At 37.9% G+C, this 16,468-nt stretch overlaps 1 protein-coding gene and 1 long non-coding RNA gene across 7 annotated transcripts in view; one reads left to right on the top strand and one right to left on the bottom strand.

Annotated features, from left to right (window-relative positions):
• sh3pxd2aa (SH3 and PX domains 2Aa) overlaps positions 1-16,468 on the top strand; it is a 123,314-nt gene that overhangs the window by 63,375 nt on the left and 43,471 nt on the right. For 3 of the 5 annotated variants that reach the window (XM_058380186.1, XM_058380182.1, XM_058380183.1), the window contains exons 6-7: positions 4,074-4,099; positions 16,405-16,452. In XM_058380186.1, coding sequence (XP_058236169.1) covers positions 4,074-4,099; positions 16,405-16,452 — 74 coding nt within the window. The remainder of the gene's footprint in view (positions 1-4,073; positions 4,100-16,404; positions 16,453-16,468) is intronic. The other 2 variants (XM_058380184.1, XM_058380185.1) reach the window with 1 other exon arrangement.
• LOC131346647 (uncharacterized) overlaps positions 1-16,468 on the bottom strand; it is a 71,864-nt gene that overhangs the window by 20,824 nt on the left and 34,572 nt on the right. The gene's annotated exons all lie outside the window — the stretch shown is intronic.

Below are 16,468 nucleotides of genomic sequence, written 5' to 3'. Positions count from 1 at the left end.
CTCTCTCTCTCTCTCACTCTGTAATGCCTTACAGATGCTGTCTCTCTTCCTCCTCCTCTTTCTCTGGCACCTTTTCTAGCCCTCTTCCATGCATATACTCCATTCCTACAAGGTGAATGCCTCCCAGGGCCTTACACTGAGCCACATAAGTATTATATGGTTTTGTTTACTTTTTGTTTACAGCCTTGCGTGGGCCTCAGGATTCTTGTAAACAGTCCTTAATGGCCTCTGATGGAGTCACCTTTCCAGCAACTTCTACTAAAACCTCCCATGTTTCAATTTGTGCAAGACTTACTCACACATACTGTGAGGGAATACAGAGAAACAGAAAGGCTGAATAGAGTTTGTTCATAGCTTATATTTTTAAGCCCTTGGACAAAATTCAGCTTTGGGATCTTACAGATTGTTGTTCTAACGCAATGTAGCACCAAGTTCTCTATCATAAAAGCCCTGAGGAAGAAAAATATTGCAAAACAGCCTTTCGAAAGCCTGGTTTGAAACATTTGACTTTCACAACCACATAAAGGCTTTATAGTTACATTTTCTGTTAAGGAAAACTCCACCTTGAGACAGATTAAACATATTTATATTGAAATATCGGTGATGTGATCATCAATTCTGGTGCTAATTTGTTGGTAGCTTTTCTAAAAGGTTACAAATTGTCTTTAATGATAATATCAATTATACTGTAGGAGATAAGTGATGTATGAGAAAAACATAGAAGATGTGATAAGTTTAATAGTATGTTCAATATCATATTAATGACTCCTTAGTCTCCACTACTCCTTTGCGAACATTGGACTGATTAGTTAGCCTGTGATAAACAATATGTCATTGATGGCAGTATCAGCATCAAAGGTAAAGCTTTGGAACCTGATCTGTTTGAGCAGGGTATAAAGATAAGGAGTTAAAAGAGCCAGACAGACACTAAAACACTAAAGTGCTGCTGCATTGCTTTCTTTATGCAGAGATGAAATGAGGGATATTTCCCACTGGTGCCTGTTGGTAGTCAAACACATTTGTGGGTAATGTAGGAAACCGTTAACCAAAATAAAAATAGATGCCAATGAAAGGTAAGAAAAATAAATAAAAATCAATTCTGGCAAATAAATCCAAAGAAAATCAACATGCTAATTATGAAGATCCAAATACAAGTCACTCATGGTGGACTTTTCTTTTAAGTACTTAAAGTCAACTTTTATTGAGTTTCCCATCTTCAGCAGTATTCAGTTACAATAGAGGATACATAAGGCTACATGATACTGTTTAAAAGGCCTTTATAAGACAAATACTCTGAGCTCAGTTGTTATGATGTACTCAAAGAACTCATCTCATAACCCGAGCTTACATCAGTGAAAATCTGTCACTTGATCCGTACATAAAAAAAAACAAACAAAAGTCTTCCTGCATTATCCATATACATATACAAATGTATAGTTTAATAGTTATTAGTAATGTAATTAGTAAATAAATGTGTGTGTTTGTGTGTGTTTAGTAAGGTTGACTCATGTTTAACGGCATGAAACTGCTGCAGGCTTGCTTGAAGAGTCTCCAGAGGAAGTTGCTCTAGTTAAGCACTTTTCAGCATGTTGCCCTCCCTTCTTTAATTCACCATTTAAATGCCATTCAGATTTTAGCACGCGAGCTTTGACTGCTGCTTTATTTTCTGCTTCTAGCATACCAGAAGCATTCTGTTATCTTCAACTTGACGTGCAATGAAAGGAAGCCGACTACAGCATTGTTTAACAACTGTTACTGTCATAAGATCCGCCTTGTTTTACTTTGATACATTGCAACTCGATACCCAGGATCTATGAATTAATGAGAACATAAACATACACGACTATATTCTCGTGCTTACCACCTCTTCACTTCCTTAATTTAACAGTGATCATGGGAGCTGTAACACCAAGAACTGTAGACGTTTTTTTCTGATTTAAAGACACCCAAGTGACACGATGAGGTCATTACTTCAGGACTTACCCCTAACATTCTGGGTCATCAGCCTCCACGTTCAGACGGACTGGCCAACAAACGGTCGTTGTTTATTATGTTCAGGAATTTATTACTGGGTTTGGAAATGGTATTTAGTGCCTGTGCACAACAGCACCTTGGTCTAAGAAAGAGCCGTTAAACCAGAATAGTAGCCTGGAAATGGGAATTTTCTTGCCATTTATTCTGAGAGCATACATTAGTGAATATAATGTCCTTCACAGTGTTAGTTTGATTTTGAGCCCCTCAAATTGCAGTTCAAATATTGCTCAAGGACAGTGTTTTCTCTCTGTTCCCGTTCAGCCAACAAAGACAGGCATTCTGACTCCCGAGCTGTGCCGCTGCAGAATGTTCCGGGTGACCTCAGGCTCATGGGGCAGAAAGAGATCTTTCTTTTGCTGGCCAGAGTCACAAAGGCAGAGACTGGCAACAGGATGCATGGAGGGATAGAGATGCTAAGAGATGAGTGCAGGAGGGAGAAGTAAAGATAAGGGAGGTGGTAGGATTGTGAGACAGATATTTATAGTGCAATGGCTTAAGAGTATAGTGTAATGGGACACGAGTATAGTGTAATGGTGAAAAAGTACAGTGCACTGGGATAAGAGTGTATATGCAATGGATTAAAAGTATAGGATAATGGTTTGGGACACTGGCTTAAGAGTATAGTGGAAAGTCTTAAAAGTATAGTGCAAAGGTGATGTGAATATAAGACAGAAGGGCAGCTTAGTATAGGGCACTGGAATAAGTGTATAGGACAATGTTGGGACAGTGGCTTAAGAGTATAGTGGAATGGCTTAAAAGTATAGTGCAAAGGTGATGTGAATATAAGACAGAAGGGCAGCTTAGTATAGGGCACTGGAATAAGTGTATAGGACAATGTTGGGACAGTGGCTTAAGAGTATAGTGGAATGGCTTAAAAGAATAGTGTATAAGACAGTTTGTTAGAACAGCTTAGTACTGTGCATTGGTTTAAGATTATAGTGCCAGGGTGTTCAATGTTATGTGGTAAGGGCTGGTTTTCATGCAGGTTTTTATTCCAACCATCCAGAGTCTACTGAAAGCCAAGATCAGCCAAGTAAACAGGTAAAATCAGGTGAGAATCCTGCCTGATTGGAGTAAAAACCTGCACCAACACCAGCCATTTGAGGATTGGATTGGACACCACTGGTATAGAACAATGGGTTGGGACAATGACGTATGTACAGTGCAGTGGCCTAAAAATATATGATAATAGCTTAAGAGTATAGTGCAATCACTGAGAGGATAGGGTCGGTATAGACATATGAATATATAGCTATGTTAATACACAACCCCACAAAGATAGAATTGAAAACGTTCGAATGGTCTGAATTATTTGTTGCATCATTTATTGAATAATGTTTGTATCCTGGGGTTTAAATAAATTGTATACACTTTTACTGGTGGTGCTGCTCATTTGAAGTATATTTCTAGTCTTGTTTGGTACGTATTATCAGTCTTAGCAGGTTTTAAATTACATTCATATTTGAGATTTCCAGGGTGTATCCCACATAATCTGTTTTTTTTTCTGGGTATTTGTTGACATTATTTAGTTCTCTGATTATGTTCTCTTTTTATTTATTTGCCTCTTTGTGCTTCTACATTCTCAGCTTAAATTTTTAAATCTAACACATACCCACTCACACACAAACACACACACACACACACACACTACCCATGCCTTAACAGCTGAGGGGCTAAATTCAATTCATTAATCTATTAAGTAGTGAGGGTTTAGCAGATCCTCTCTCCATCCTCTGGAGAAAAGCAGTGAGACAGAGAGAAGGGGAGGGAGCAAACAAAGATGAACAGGGTATGCAGGGACAGAGACTGGCTCTGTTTGAGTCACATGATGAGCCACCCTCTGTCTGTTGTAGCATCAACAGCTCGTCCTCCAACCCTCAAGATCAAACACATGCACGCTCCACACCGTGCCACACACTGCATCCTCGCTAGTGCTTGTGTGTGCGTGTGTGAGTGTGTGTGCGAATGTTTTCAGCAAAGACTGGAAGATATACAGCCAGAGCTCTAATCATGTCTCTCTGCTGTTTCTTCTTTTTCAGGGATTATGGCACCAAGCGCAAATCAGGTAAGACTAAATATATGTATCACATCATCACTCTTCAACCTGTTGCACTGAGCAGCAGTACTGTATGTAGCAGTGCGCACTAACGTCGTATCTCGCTCAGCATCTTTCACATTCTTTGCATGCCCTCTTACTGAATGACTTGCAGTTTTGTTGGCTTAAAATGCAGCACAGTGTCTAGGCTAAGTGGAGACTAGACTTGATCAGGAAATCTGAAAGAAGCCACACACACACACACACACACACGTTTTGACATTTAGGCAGCACATGTGCATGTGTTTAGGGGGTGTGAGTGTATTGCAAAGGGACAGTGAAGGTGTGTTAAAGGTGTCATTTAAAGGTGCGGTCAGTATTTTTTAATTTATGAAAAGCCTTTTTATAAATTGCCTCCTATTTTGAAAGCTGCTAATAAAACATATGTAGAGCCACATTTATAAGCATTGCACAAAGGTTTTGGAGCAGAATGGATGGAATTTGAATGTCGAAAAACTTCAAGTGACATTATTAAAGTATGAAGCAGAACCATTAATCATCATAGTCTTTAATCTGTGACTGTATGTTTTTTAATCTTTATCTTGACAGTTTTATTTTGTTTTCACTAACAGAACATTCTTATACATTGATAAAGATGTCACAAGCATAGTGTACATAGTGTTTGGACAAAATAAGCCGATTTTGGGTCCAGACTATTAGATGTGTGATAGAGGGGGAAAAACGCACTTCTTAATGTCTTTCACAAAACAAAAAATGTTCACATGGTATGTAGCTATGTTTCAGATAAATGCACTTCATTGTTATAGGTCATAGGTGACAACATGGAGTAGGTTAGAAACCGTTCGAAGAGGATGTTGATTATATGGAGTTCATATGTATAAATAGACAAACTAGCTAACTAACATATCACATGTTATTATATTATTTTAGCTAGCACTTTTTAACCTTGTGAATTTAGATTCTAAGAAATCAAAACATGGGAGCGAGCCATTTGGAGCTTTTACTTGCGTTTGTGGGTTAGCTCATGAATTTATGAAAAGTGCTTTGTCTGCTGTTACTAAAGACCCATATATTTTCTGAAATATGGTTAAAAGCAATCAAATATAATTATAGTTTTTGAGACATAAGAATACACAAGTTTTGACATTAATTAAATGGCTTTACATAAAACAAATCCTTCTCCTTCTGTAATACATTTATCCTGTTCAAGCCTCAATTCTAGTTCAGAAGATATTGGTTCATTTTCTATCACAGGAGCTCTGACAGGGCAGATGCTCCACATAAACCTGTAAAATATAGTGTAGTTCTGCTGAAACTTTCTGGAATGACAGATTTATTTAGTATTTTTGGAAGGAGTCTTTGTAACAGGGGAAAGCTTTTAGGTAGAAGGGAAAGTAATTATAATATGCTAATAATAATAATTACTATTAATGTTGAAAACATTTATAGTGTTGACATTGCTCTGGTATAAGATAAATAAAAGTCTTCAGGACTTGCTGTTATTGGAAAATAATCAATGTAAGGGGGCAGAATCACACCTCTGGGCAGAATCACACCTCCCAGTGGTTATTTTCCTATAATAGCCTTTACCTTGTTGTGTTTTATTCATTGTGTTTGGGAATGGTTTTTGAAGGCCCTTGGCCTTTAAATAAAGTGTTACCCAATAAAAGAAGTGCTAAGAATAAAAATGGACTCCCCAGGCAGAATGTGTTATGTTTGGACCACCAACATTTAGTCATGGAGGCATGTCTATATATCTGTCAATCATGCTAGCTTTTAATTTATAAAGCTCATCATCCTGCACTGATGTTTGGGTTGTGAAGGTGTGGCTTTGGATGGAATACTGTATGTGAGGGGTGTGTTTATTTGCGTTTTGAGCTACAAAACATCCAGCTGTAGCCAGCCTGCCAAAAGCGACTGACTGTACCTTTAATGGTTCCACATGTGGAAATATGTCCATGAAGCATACACAGTAACATTCAATATTGGCATGTAGGTTTATCTTACCATTAATATTTAATACCACACCTACTCTAGGCTGTAGGGTGGGGTTTAAGAGCACATAGAAGGAGGATAACAGTTTGACATCAGTCTTGCTGATAATTCTGAGGCCCGAATGACTCAGATGATTTAGTATATTCCATATCAGTGATGCAGTTCAGGCTTGGAGTGTTACTCAGAAAGATTCAGACATGTCATGTGCAGTTGGGCTAGACTTCCCAGAAAGACCACTTAAAGGTTGGTTTGCTGTTACTTTGTTATTCTTGATGGTATTTCCTGATATTTATGAAATAATCCTAATGTTTGAGAAGGAACTCTTTCTGATTTATGTGTTTATGGACTTTCTCTGAAAATGCCTCTGACCAGATGGATGAAAATGGTCTAGTGTTCATTCTTATTTAGTATGCTAGTGTGCTTTTGTGCAAATGTGCGTATGTAGATTTCAGGCTGTATGTGTGGAAGTGCAACCGCTCTTCAAAGCTGACCATATGCACAGTCATCCACCCAGACAAATCATATACACACAGGAAGCAGCGCTCATTAGTCTCCATTATGGACCACATCAGTAAGGATATGTAGGTTGAAGCACAGTGAGTGTACTTCCTGCAGTATCCTCGAAGGAAAGATATTTCTTGAAACAAAACGTGTAGCATAACTTATCGTTTTATTGTATTACATTCGGCTCAGTAACTGCAATTTTCTTGCCATCGTTCATATGTTGATAACTACTGGCACGGAGCTTCATTTCCTCTTACACCATTTGAAAATTGCAACCATTGAGGTTTTGTTGTTTCAAGGACTATTCCAAATAATTCTCTATGACATTTTCTTCCGAAATAAATATTTGCATGTCAAGACATATGCTAGCATTTACTTTCTTTCCATTAGCCTAAAATTGCACAATTTTCTGAATGATTAACATTTATTAACAAGTTTATATCTGTTTGGAATGTAACCAAATATGAGTACATTACTTGGAACATATAATGTTCTCCTAAACAGATAGAACTACAGACTGAATGAATGAGGCACTGAATGAATTTTCTTTTTTTTAAAGAACGCTTGCATAAAAGGTTCATCTGATTGAGACTACAGATGGGCATCAGGACAGGGATCCAATAGCATACAGTGGAAAAATAAGCTTTTTATTTTTATGAGGTTGTGAGAGTGGTCAGATATCTCTCGGGACACATAAACATGAATGTACAGAATTTACTCGTTCATCCTTGCACATTTCCTGGTTGAGGTTACAACGATGGTAATGATGCTACTTCTTTGTTTATATTCTAGGAAACAGAACTATCTAAATTCATTAGAAACACTGCAACTAAATTTATAGTGGGGAAAAATAAAAAACCCACTTCCGAACAATTCTCTAGATGAGATCAGATGTGAACTCAAGCGATGTAGCTGAGGTTGAGGAACTGTTGCATTTAAACCACAAATTCACTCCAAAATCAGATACAGCTTGAAATAATATCAATGCATTTCACCCCTGATACATATACATATAGTGAGTGAATGAATTAATTAATGTGCCCTGAGCTCATTTTGATTGAAGCAGAATAACCAAACAGCTTCAGTGCAAATATATAAACCATAATAAACTCCCTTTTTTGTGTGTTTTCTTTGTCAGGCCAGCTGCCATACTGTGCATATACAGTAGATGAATTAATGGGGCCAATGTCGTCTTGTTTTCCATCATAATTGCCTCCTTTGACAGGGTTGCCATAAGGAACCCCAGCAAACAGCTGGAAAGTGTCATCTAGCTTGTGGCAATTTCAAAACAAACTCTGTATTAATTGTTAGACATGGATGGCGCTGAGTCCACGTCTCCCAGTGTTTTTCACAAAACTCTGGATGATCTCATTGGGTATTGGGTTGCGAGTAGCATCAGCAGAAAACTATGTGTCTGTTTTTTTTTAAATGTTAAAGAAATTTGGAAGGGGTAGGTTTGTGGCATTGCACTTGGACTGGAAAGAAGGATTGCTTTGCCATGAGATAGTGGTGTAGGTTAGCAGTGATTGTGTCTTTTTGGAAGAAAAAAGTGCAGAACTTGATGACACCACATGAAGACTGTAGTGTGTCTGTTTGCCTGGCTTCGATCCCTTCCAAGCATGCATTAACTAATCAGGCATTTTAGGACCATCTGTTTTAGTGAAAAGATCTGGAAATTGGAGCCAAAAGGACAAAACCCTTTAGTTCTATGGGTGCTTTCCAAGTCCCTCAAACTTGACTCTAATTGCACATTATGGATAATCTTTAGGATTGGAGAAGCATTGCGTCAAATTTGTTGGGCCTGAGCTCCTTGAACAGGTGGCTCCATGCCTTGGGAATGGTAGTAGTTCCGAATTGAGAGAATGGTTATCCAGTGAAATTGGACAGTGCTGGTCCCAGCATGGGACTATCAGGGTAGGATCTGGGATTCTGGATTACATCAAGTCAGGATTTTATATTGATTATTTTGTAGTAGACATTTACAGATGTCAAGATCTATAATCCTAATGAGCAAGACAACATGGAAGATGGTAAGACAAAAAAAATGGCTGTGTCTTGTTGAACCGGTGAGATGGAATTTTATTCCAAATATTGATAAAATCCCAAATAGCTGAAATAAGGAACATGAGCAACAGGAAATTGAAAAGGAACTGGAGTTGTCAAATTGCAGATTCATTTTAATTCCACTCAATTTTGCAGTGTTTTTTTTTTCAGACTGTAATATTTTCATTCAGAATCTATAATAATTGTATTTTCTGAATAGGATATTACTAGAGATACTGTATGAAAACATGGGATTTTTAAAACACATTAATCCAGTGGTGGGCCGTGCATTTCACACGTCCTTCCTGAATGAATCCACCTCTATACTATCATTATGACGCCACGGCAGTAGATACTAATCAAGCGTTAAATAACAAAATAAAAAAGAAATTAGTCTACAGTATTTCACACCTCACAAGGAATAGTCCATTTTATTACAGTCTGGCTTAAAAATGCATTTGTAAGGATGTCCGCGACCAAATCGATTTCTTCTCCTCTGTCAGCCATTGTGAGTTAAAATATATATATATATATTATTTAGTTTCTGCGGGTCACTGCCTCTGACTACTCCAATTAACCAATCAAAAGACGTGAAATTGCTGACGTAATCGTATGCCTGCTAGATGGCCCCAGTGACGCCAACTCGAAATCTGATTGGTTAATGGAACGGTTTCATTGCCACTTATTTTAAGCTACGGGCGCCTGCACTATTGATTCTGAAGGCTTTAAGGCTGGGCAACACATGATGTCAGCCACTAGCTAAAATATGATTGGATAAATACTCTGATCATAAATATACACTACTGGAAGCAGCGCAACCAAGAGAAAAGCTATGAAATGTAGAGAATAGACTATTGGGAATAATTTAATACACATTCATGGAAAAATATATTAAATATATTAACATGCAAGTCAGTGATTCAGATCACTGCTGTTTAGGCCAGCAGAGAAGGCCTTGCTGTCCCTGACGGTCTGCCACTGCATTAATCCCTGTTTGCCTGGGTTACTTTTACATATGGATCTATTGATGTGGAAGAGATTAATGGTTGTTCGATTAGATTTTTGGATTATTAGTGATATTAATCCTGTACAAATTGCCAGTTTTCATAAAGTTTGCACTTCTTAAATGTAATAATTCCATTGCAAATTGCCTTTTTGTCAGAAATGGAGCCCTTTCGGTAATAACAGTCTTTAATAGAAGTATTATTTAAACGTGCCTCATGGTACTTTAATAACCGAGCCTGGTAATTGTTATTGTCCTGCTTGTCACGTAACACCGACATGTACATCCGGGCTGTCCAGACTATGTGTGGCAATTTGGGCAAATTACCCACATAGTTTAAAGCTGTCCAAATTGCTCAGTCAAATTCCTTCCAAATTATATTTAATTATATGACCAAACCTCCTGTTCTGGTAACACTAAACCAACCTGAGTAGTGTCAGCTAAAATGTGTCATTAATGGACTAATATATATATATATACACATACATACATATCTTGTTTTAATAATTTAACATTTTTTTTCTTACACCTAAAAGGGGGAAGGAGAGATTGAATGGTCATTCATCAGGATCATACATAAAGGCATGCTGTGCATATGTATAGTAATCTTAAGTGTATATGCGTGAGGCACTTCTGGGAAACGAGGACTGTGGGGTCAACTCCTCAGCTTAGTCCAGATAAGTCAAGGTGATAAAGTAGTCACGGGAAAGTTCTGCTCTTTATCAGGTTCGACTTTAAGATGGGTATGATAAAACACATTTGTTTTCTGCTGTATCATGTACCTCCCTAAAAAAAGGCTATGGGTGGTCGTTCTAGTGGCAGAAATTTTTAAACACTGTAAAAGATGTCAAAATATGTTTTAGTGAACGGCATTGAAAAATTTTTTATTCAGATGGCATCCAAGCAACTTTCTCAAATGATTCCCTCAGTGATCAGTTCTTGGCAAAGAGTAAAGAGATCCATAGATGAAAATTTAGTTCAGGCTTTGTGAGGCTAAATTTCTGTTCTGACTAAGCGATGGTGCACATGGTTTTTAAACAACTCATCATTAGAAATTCCCTTACAGATTAAAACAACAATGCAGTACACCAAATTCCAGCTCTGCCAGACGTTCTGTTTCAGAGGAAGAACTATTTAAATATAACCCTGTCCCCTATGGATGACCACACCTCAAACTGCGTGCACATTCTCACGAACATGTTCTTAACATGCCTTTCAAATTTCATGTGATTCCATACAATCAATTAGACGTTACAGAGTTTTCCGTAAGGTATGTCCTGCCCCACAAGAACTGATTATCATGTGACTAATTGTTTCTAAAAATTGAGGAAACTAACACCACTTGATTGAATAATAACCCAAGAATTTTCCTCCCCATACATTAATTCTACGATACACCACATTTTGAGTTAGTGATGAATTTTTAGCTGTTGTGCGTCAGATTTTTGAGACACAGCAGACATATTACAGCCACTCAGTGGGGGTTCTGCTGAGCTTAAGTCTATTGTCAACTTGTGGTGGTATGTTTAGCTCCATAGCTACAAAATACAGGCATTTGGTTTGTGTGTCTGTGTCTGTGTGTGTCAGTGAAAAGTAATGACATGGCACTTAACTTTCCCCCGTGGGTAAACCAAACTCCTGCTGTCCCCTCTAGACACAAAACTTTTTACTGTCTCCATGTGGCCTTATTGTCCAAACTGTTTACCTGTACACAGAAGGAAATAGCTCTTTTGTCTATTGTTCACCATTGCAGTAGGTTTTACAATATGCTATATTTAAGGTTTTGGTATAAACAATGAAAAACCATAAGTGTAGCTCCTTTTCAATGTTTCCAATTCATCTAAACTTGAAATTTAGCTGTTCTAGGATCAGGGTTATGACCGATTGCTTGATTGGGGTGCTATTCATCCCTTTAACAATTAAAGTTATATTAACTGTTTTCTACATTCAGCACAGAAACATCTCAGGCAACAATCTGTTTATAGCTCTTTTACACTATAGCAGGACATTCTAATGACGTACTTCAAATGTATAATTTGGATAAGATGGTTGTACTTTCCAAGCGATCTTGATATTCACAAACCCTGAAAATCAAAAATAATGAATGAGAGCATTTTCTTCTTCACATGATCTTCAAGACATTCAGGTGATGCAATTTTTGGAATATTTCAGAGGGGTGAATGTGATCAGGTAACAAATGTTGTAAAACACTCAAATGGAATTTATTTTCTATAACAGACAGCTAACAGAAAAGGGTCTATTATTATTAAAGGGATTGATTATGTTTAAGGGGATGATTATACTAAAGGGATTCAGACATTAATGCAAAAAGAAGTATTTTAACAATAGTTTTATCTTATGGAAACGACATCTGTATTTGTAAATGTAATGTAAATGAGACCTAAACGACACTCCAGTCGTGAAATGATGCATATGTTGCTGTATATTTGTTTTGGTTCTGTCTCTGTGTAAATCTGATAATGATTTGTGTGTGTGAGATGGTTTTCAGATTGAAAATGGTTCGTATTTGCATTTTCTACACAGACTTCCTATTCTGTGTTTTTTTTTTTTTTGTTTTGTTTTTTTTGACCCATGTGAAAGTCAGATGTGCGTGTGGGGGTGGGGGGGGGTTGTCTGTCGGGCAGACAGACCCCTGCTTACGTGGCATCAGGGATACAATTTCAGTGTGACGTAGCAATGGACAATATTGTTTACACAAGCCTGAAAGGAGCTGGGGCAATAAGGAGGAGGGGATGTAATACTTATATGGTGAGGGGGGGGATACGAATGACAGAGACACACACACACACAGAGAAAGAGAGAGAGAAAGAGAGATGGAGTAGTCCTGGACAGATGGAGATTTGGGAAGGGGGTAGGTTTAGTTTTAGAGGACAGCAGGGCAAGAGGGTGTGCGTGCATGTGTGTTTTCATTGAGAGGAACAGTCGTAAATGGGTCCGTGTGGTTTTACTATGAATTTGCATTTAGCATGCAGACCACTTTTTTGCAAAATTCCACTCCATTTGCCACTTTGTTTGAGTATGTTCTCAAGCACGGTGGGCAAAGAATTAAAAAAGAAAACAGACAAAAATAAAAAAAAAAAAGCCAGTGGATTACAGCCTGTTAGAGTTGCTGAATTACAGCATTGAAATTCCAAAGGTCAGAGTATCTGGGGCATTATGTTCAAAGGAGCAGTTTTTTCCTGTCTCCTGCTGCCTGTGAGGCGAATCACAATCACAGGGAAAACACTAAAGATCCAAGCTTTTCCTCCCGTATTAAAGGCGACAAATGGGTGCAAAAGTTTGTGCCCCCTTTAGTTTCTGGGTGGAAATGTATGGTCATTTCATTGTACACGACAAAGTATTTTAACATAAAACAGTTGAGACCAAAGAAGCCGTTAGTGCTAAGGTTTGACGTACTGTAGGTAGTTTATCTAAATGAGCCTCACAGCAGTGTTGAAAGACATAAAACTGTCAACGTATTTTTCTTCAAGGCATGGAAAGTGCCTTGCATGAAAACAGGCACTTGAGAAGTTTACTATAAGTTAAAAAACAACAAGTACCACACGATGTAACCCAGAGAAGTTTGACCCAAGCTGGAAGAGGACATAAATGGAGAAATGTTTAGACATACCATAACAGTACAAAGCACCACTTAGGAATGTAAGAAAAACGTAGAAAGACAAAAATGTGACCAAAAAGTGGAAGGAAAATGCGTGACAAAGACTGCGACCTCATCACAAAATCCAAAACAAACAGCAGGAGACCAGAAAAAAAGTTCTGAGAGACATAAAACAGAGTAAAAGTCTACATGCTCATACGTAATCACATTCAGAAACATAATTTTAATTATTTCATAAATACACTATTGATAAAATACACTGTTTGATCATAATATTAAACACCTTGTATGATTGACTTTCAAGAAAAATAAGGCGGAGCTAAGTAGCTGTTTTTGGACTAGGGGGCGGGGCTTATTTCTAGAGTCAACTTGAAAAAGAACTAGTAATCTTTGTCAGTATCTAGCCAGATGCATTTAATGGAAATATGTATCTTTATGAAACACAAAACATTCTGGACCTTTAATCTGAATCAGATCTACCGAAGAAGATGGCAGCTGAGCTCAAAGTCAATAATGTTTCCAAACTGTTGGTTAAAAGAAAACAAGAGCACTATATGTGGAACGGCTGCGTGTCATTGACAGTGTAATTGTTTTTAATCATCTTTTCTTGGGTCATGTGTTTCTTCACTGTTCTTTATTAGAAACAGGCTGCTAGATCTGAAAACGGTTTGATGGTTTGCTTACGTGGGTTAATATGTGGCAAAGTAAGCGCTCCACACCTTCTTGGAAGAGGAAATGTTTAGGACAGAGTAGCAGTCAGTGTGTTCCTCACGTGTCGGGGAAGAAGCAAAAAAAAAAAAAAATTCCCAAAGTCTTTCTGCACTGGAGAACAGCCTGGTGGATTTCTGCTTCCTCTGCACATTTTGTGTCTGAAATGTTTTTAGCTATTCCTGCTTTTGATTTTCTGTGGCTGCAGTCCATTGACTTCAGATTGTCATGTTGTGTGTTCTGAAATGCTGTTCTGATCAACACTGTTGTTAAGAGTGGCCATGTGAGTTACTGTAGCCTTCCTGTCAGCTTGAGGAAGTATGGCCACTCTCTTCTGATCTCTCTCAAAGCATTTCAGCCTGCAGTATCACCACTTACTGGAGGTTTTTTCTTGCTTTATAAACCGTATAGACTGCTGAACGTGAAAATGGCAGATTCTGGAAAACTCAAACCAGCCCTTCTGTCACCAACATCCACGCCACCGTCGCTGAGATGATATTTATCCCTCATTCTAGATGTTTGAGGATTGTAGCTACACAGATAATTCTATGAAATATTCCTATTAACATGGGCTGATTTTTGGTTGCTTATTGGGTGATTTGTTAGATTTCAACACCACTCCCTCATATCCCAAACAAGCTCTAAAGCTGTAATACAGACGGTTATGTTTTGGACAGTCAACTCGAAATGATGAAATGCTGAAAACACACATGCCAATAACTGAATGAAGCCCATATGGGGTTGTTTTTTTAGCCATACTGCTTCTAGCCTTTGTTTACCTCCGTTTCTATAATGGAACAATTGTGTAGAAAATCTTTAAGGACATCTGCAAAACTCGCAACGACAGCTGATCAGACGTCGTTTTAAATGAAATGTTTTTCTAATGAACATGTCAAAAACACACGCAGGAGTTTGTTCGCCTCGGGTAGAAAATCTGAAAGGAATTTGTGTGTACATGTATGTTGAAAGGAGTAATGGGAGGTGAAGAGTTAATATCAGTCAGCTGTTGAGTGTTACACTGTCAGGACAGGGTGGAGTTGCCATCTTTCGAGGAATTTGATGCTGTTTTGTATATTTAGCAAAAATTCCTTCCATTCTCAATGACCGAAATTGCTAAATTGTGTAAAGGCCATGTGTGTAACCCCTGTGGTTACATTCCTACCAACGGTGAACCGTACTTTAAGGATTTAGGTAGAAATAAGATATAGGATCAGCTTCTCATAGTATATAAAGCCCGACTATAATAGGAAAAAGATAGATATTTAAACTCTATGCTAATTTTCCGATTTGGTCTACACGGGATGAGTGAGTTTCGAAAGAATGTCTAATCATCTCTCAGGTGAAATGTTTTGGATTATGTTAAGTGACTGACAGCATTAATTAAAATGAAGTTTCCTTAATTTATTTGACACGGCCAAGATTACTGTCGCTGTTGTTTGCAGCTAAGATAAGTTTGGAGATAAGATATTACAGTCAGGTCGTGCTGTTCTGCATTCTGTTAAACTCAGCAAATCTGGCTCAATGTTTAGTTTAAGCAACATTGTCTGTCCAGCACACTATTTCTAGCCAATCAGGGGATTTGTGTTTGTTATGATTTATAGGGGTGATGTCTCCATCAGATGAGTGGAAAGGTTTTAATTTAAAAAAAAAGTGACACAGCACCCTATTAGGTCATATGTTAAGTCTAGCTCAAGTGATTAAGTGATCAAGTTGTACGCCCTCATCCAGGGTGTATTCCCATCTGACCCCTAGATGAATAAATGAATAAATGTATCAGGCAAACAGACCTGATGTATTACAATTAGGTTTATCTGATAACATTGATCATAACAGAGGCAGTAGGAACTTCTATTCTTTCCTCATGACTATGTCACCTAATGTCTCACAAGGATAGCAATATCTACCATTATTGACCTTTGGCTGGTCCTTATGAGGCAGTGTTTCCTTCAGGTTAAGGTTAAGGCTAGCTTTAGTTGTAGGAGTAGCTTAAATTAGCTGCATTAATAATTGTAAGTGGAAGGTCCTGACACGAATAGAATGTGCAAACTAGTTCTTCTGGACCAGTAATAGTGATTGACCAATGACGAAGTGATAACAGCTTTTTTATTCAGCTTAGAACCAGAACTCAGAGCCAAGATCAATAGTTAAAAGCAAACTGTTAATGTTATTCGGATAGGGCGTGGTATTGAATTGCATTCACTGGAAAATATACACAGAATTGAGGAAGATGAAGCAAGGTGGAGCTACAGCTACTAATACAGCTAGTAATGCCTACATCATCACATCCACTTGCTATTAACGAGAGAGTGTGAATTGTGTGTGATCATTGAATTAAATCTCGCTTGCATGCTTATTAGAAATACTAACAGAAATGCTCTTTTGCTTCTGCTTGACTCTTTTAACTGAATTTCCTTTTCCTCTTCCTCTCCTGTTCTTGCCAAGTCTGGATGTATGGCCTACAGGACAGTCCCACCAAGTCTGAGGCCACAGGTAGCTATTTCTGTTT

This window comes from Hemibagrus wyckioides, linkage group LG26 (genome assembly GCF_019097595.1).
Source record: "Hemibagrus wyckioides isolate EC202008001 linkage group LG26, SWU_Hwy_1.0, whole genome shotgun sequence".
NCBI lineage: Eukaryota > Metazoa > Chordata > Actinopteri > Siluriformes > Bagridae > Hemibagrus > Hemibagrus wyckioides.
Note: the sequence above shows the minus strand (reverse complement) of the source record. Positions and strands in the feature narration are given on the sequence as shown.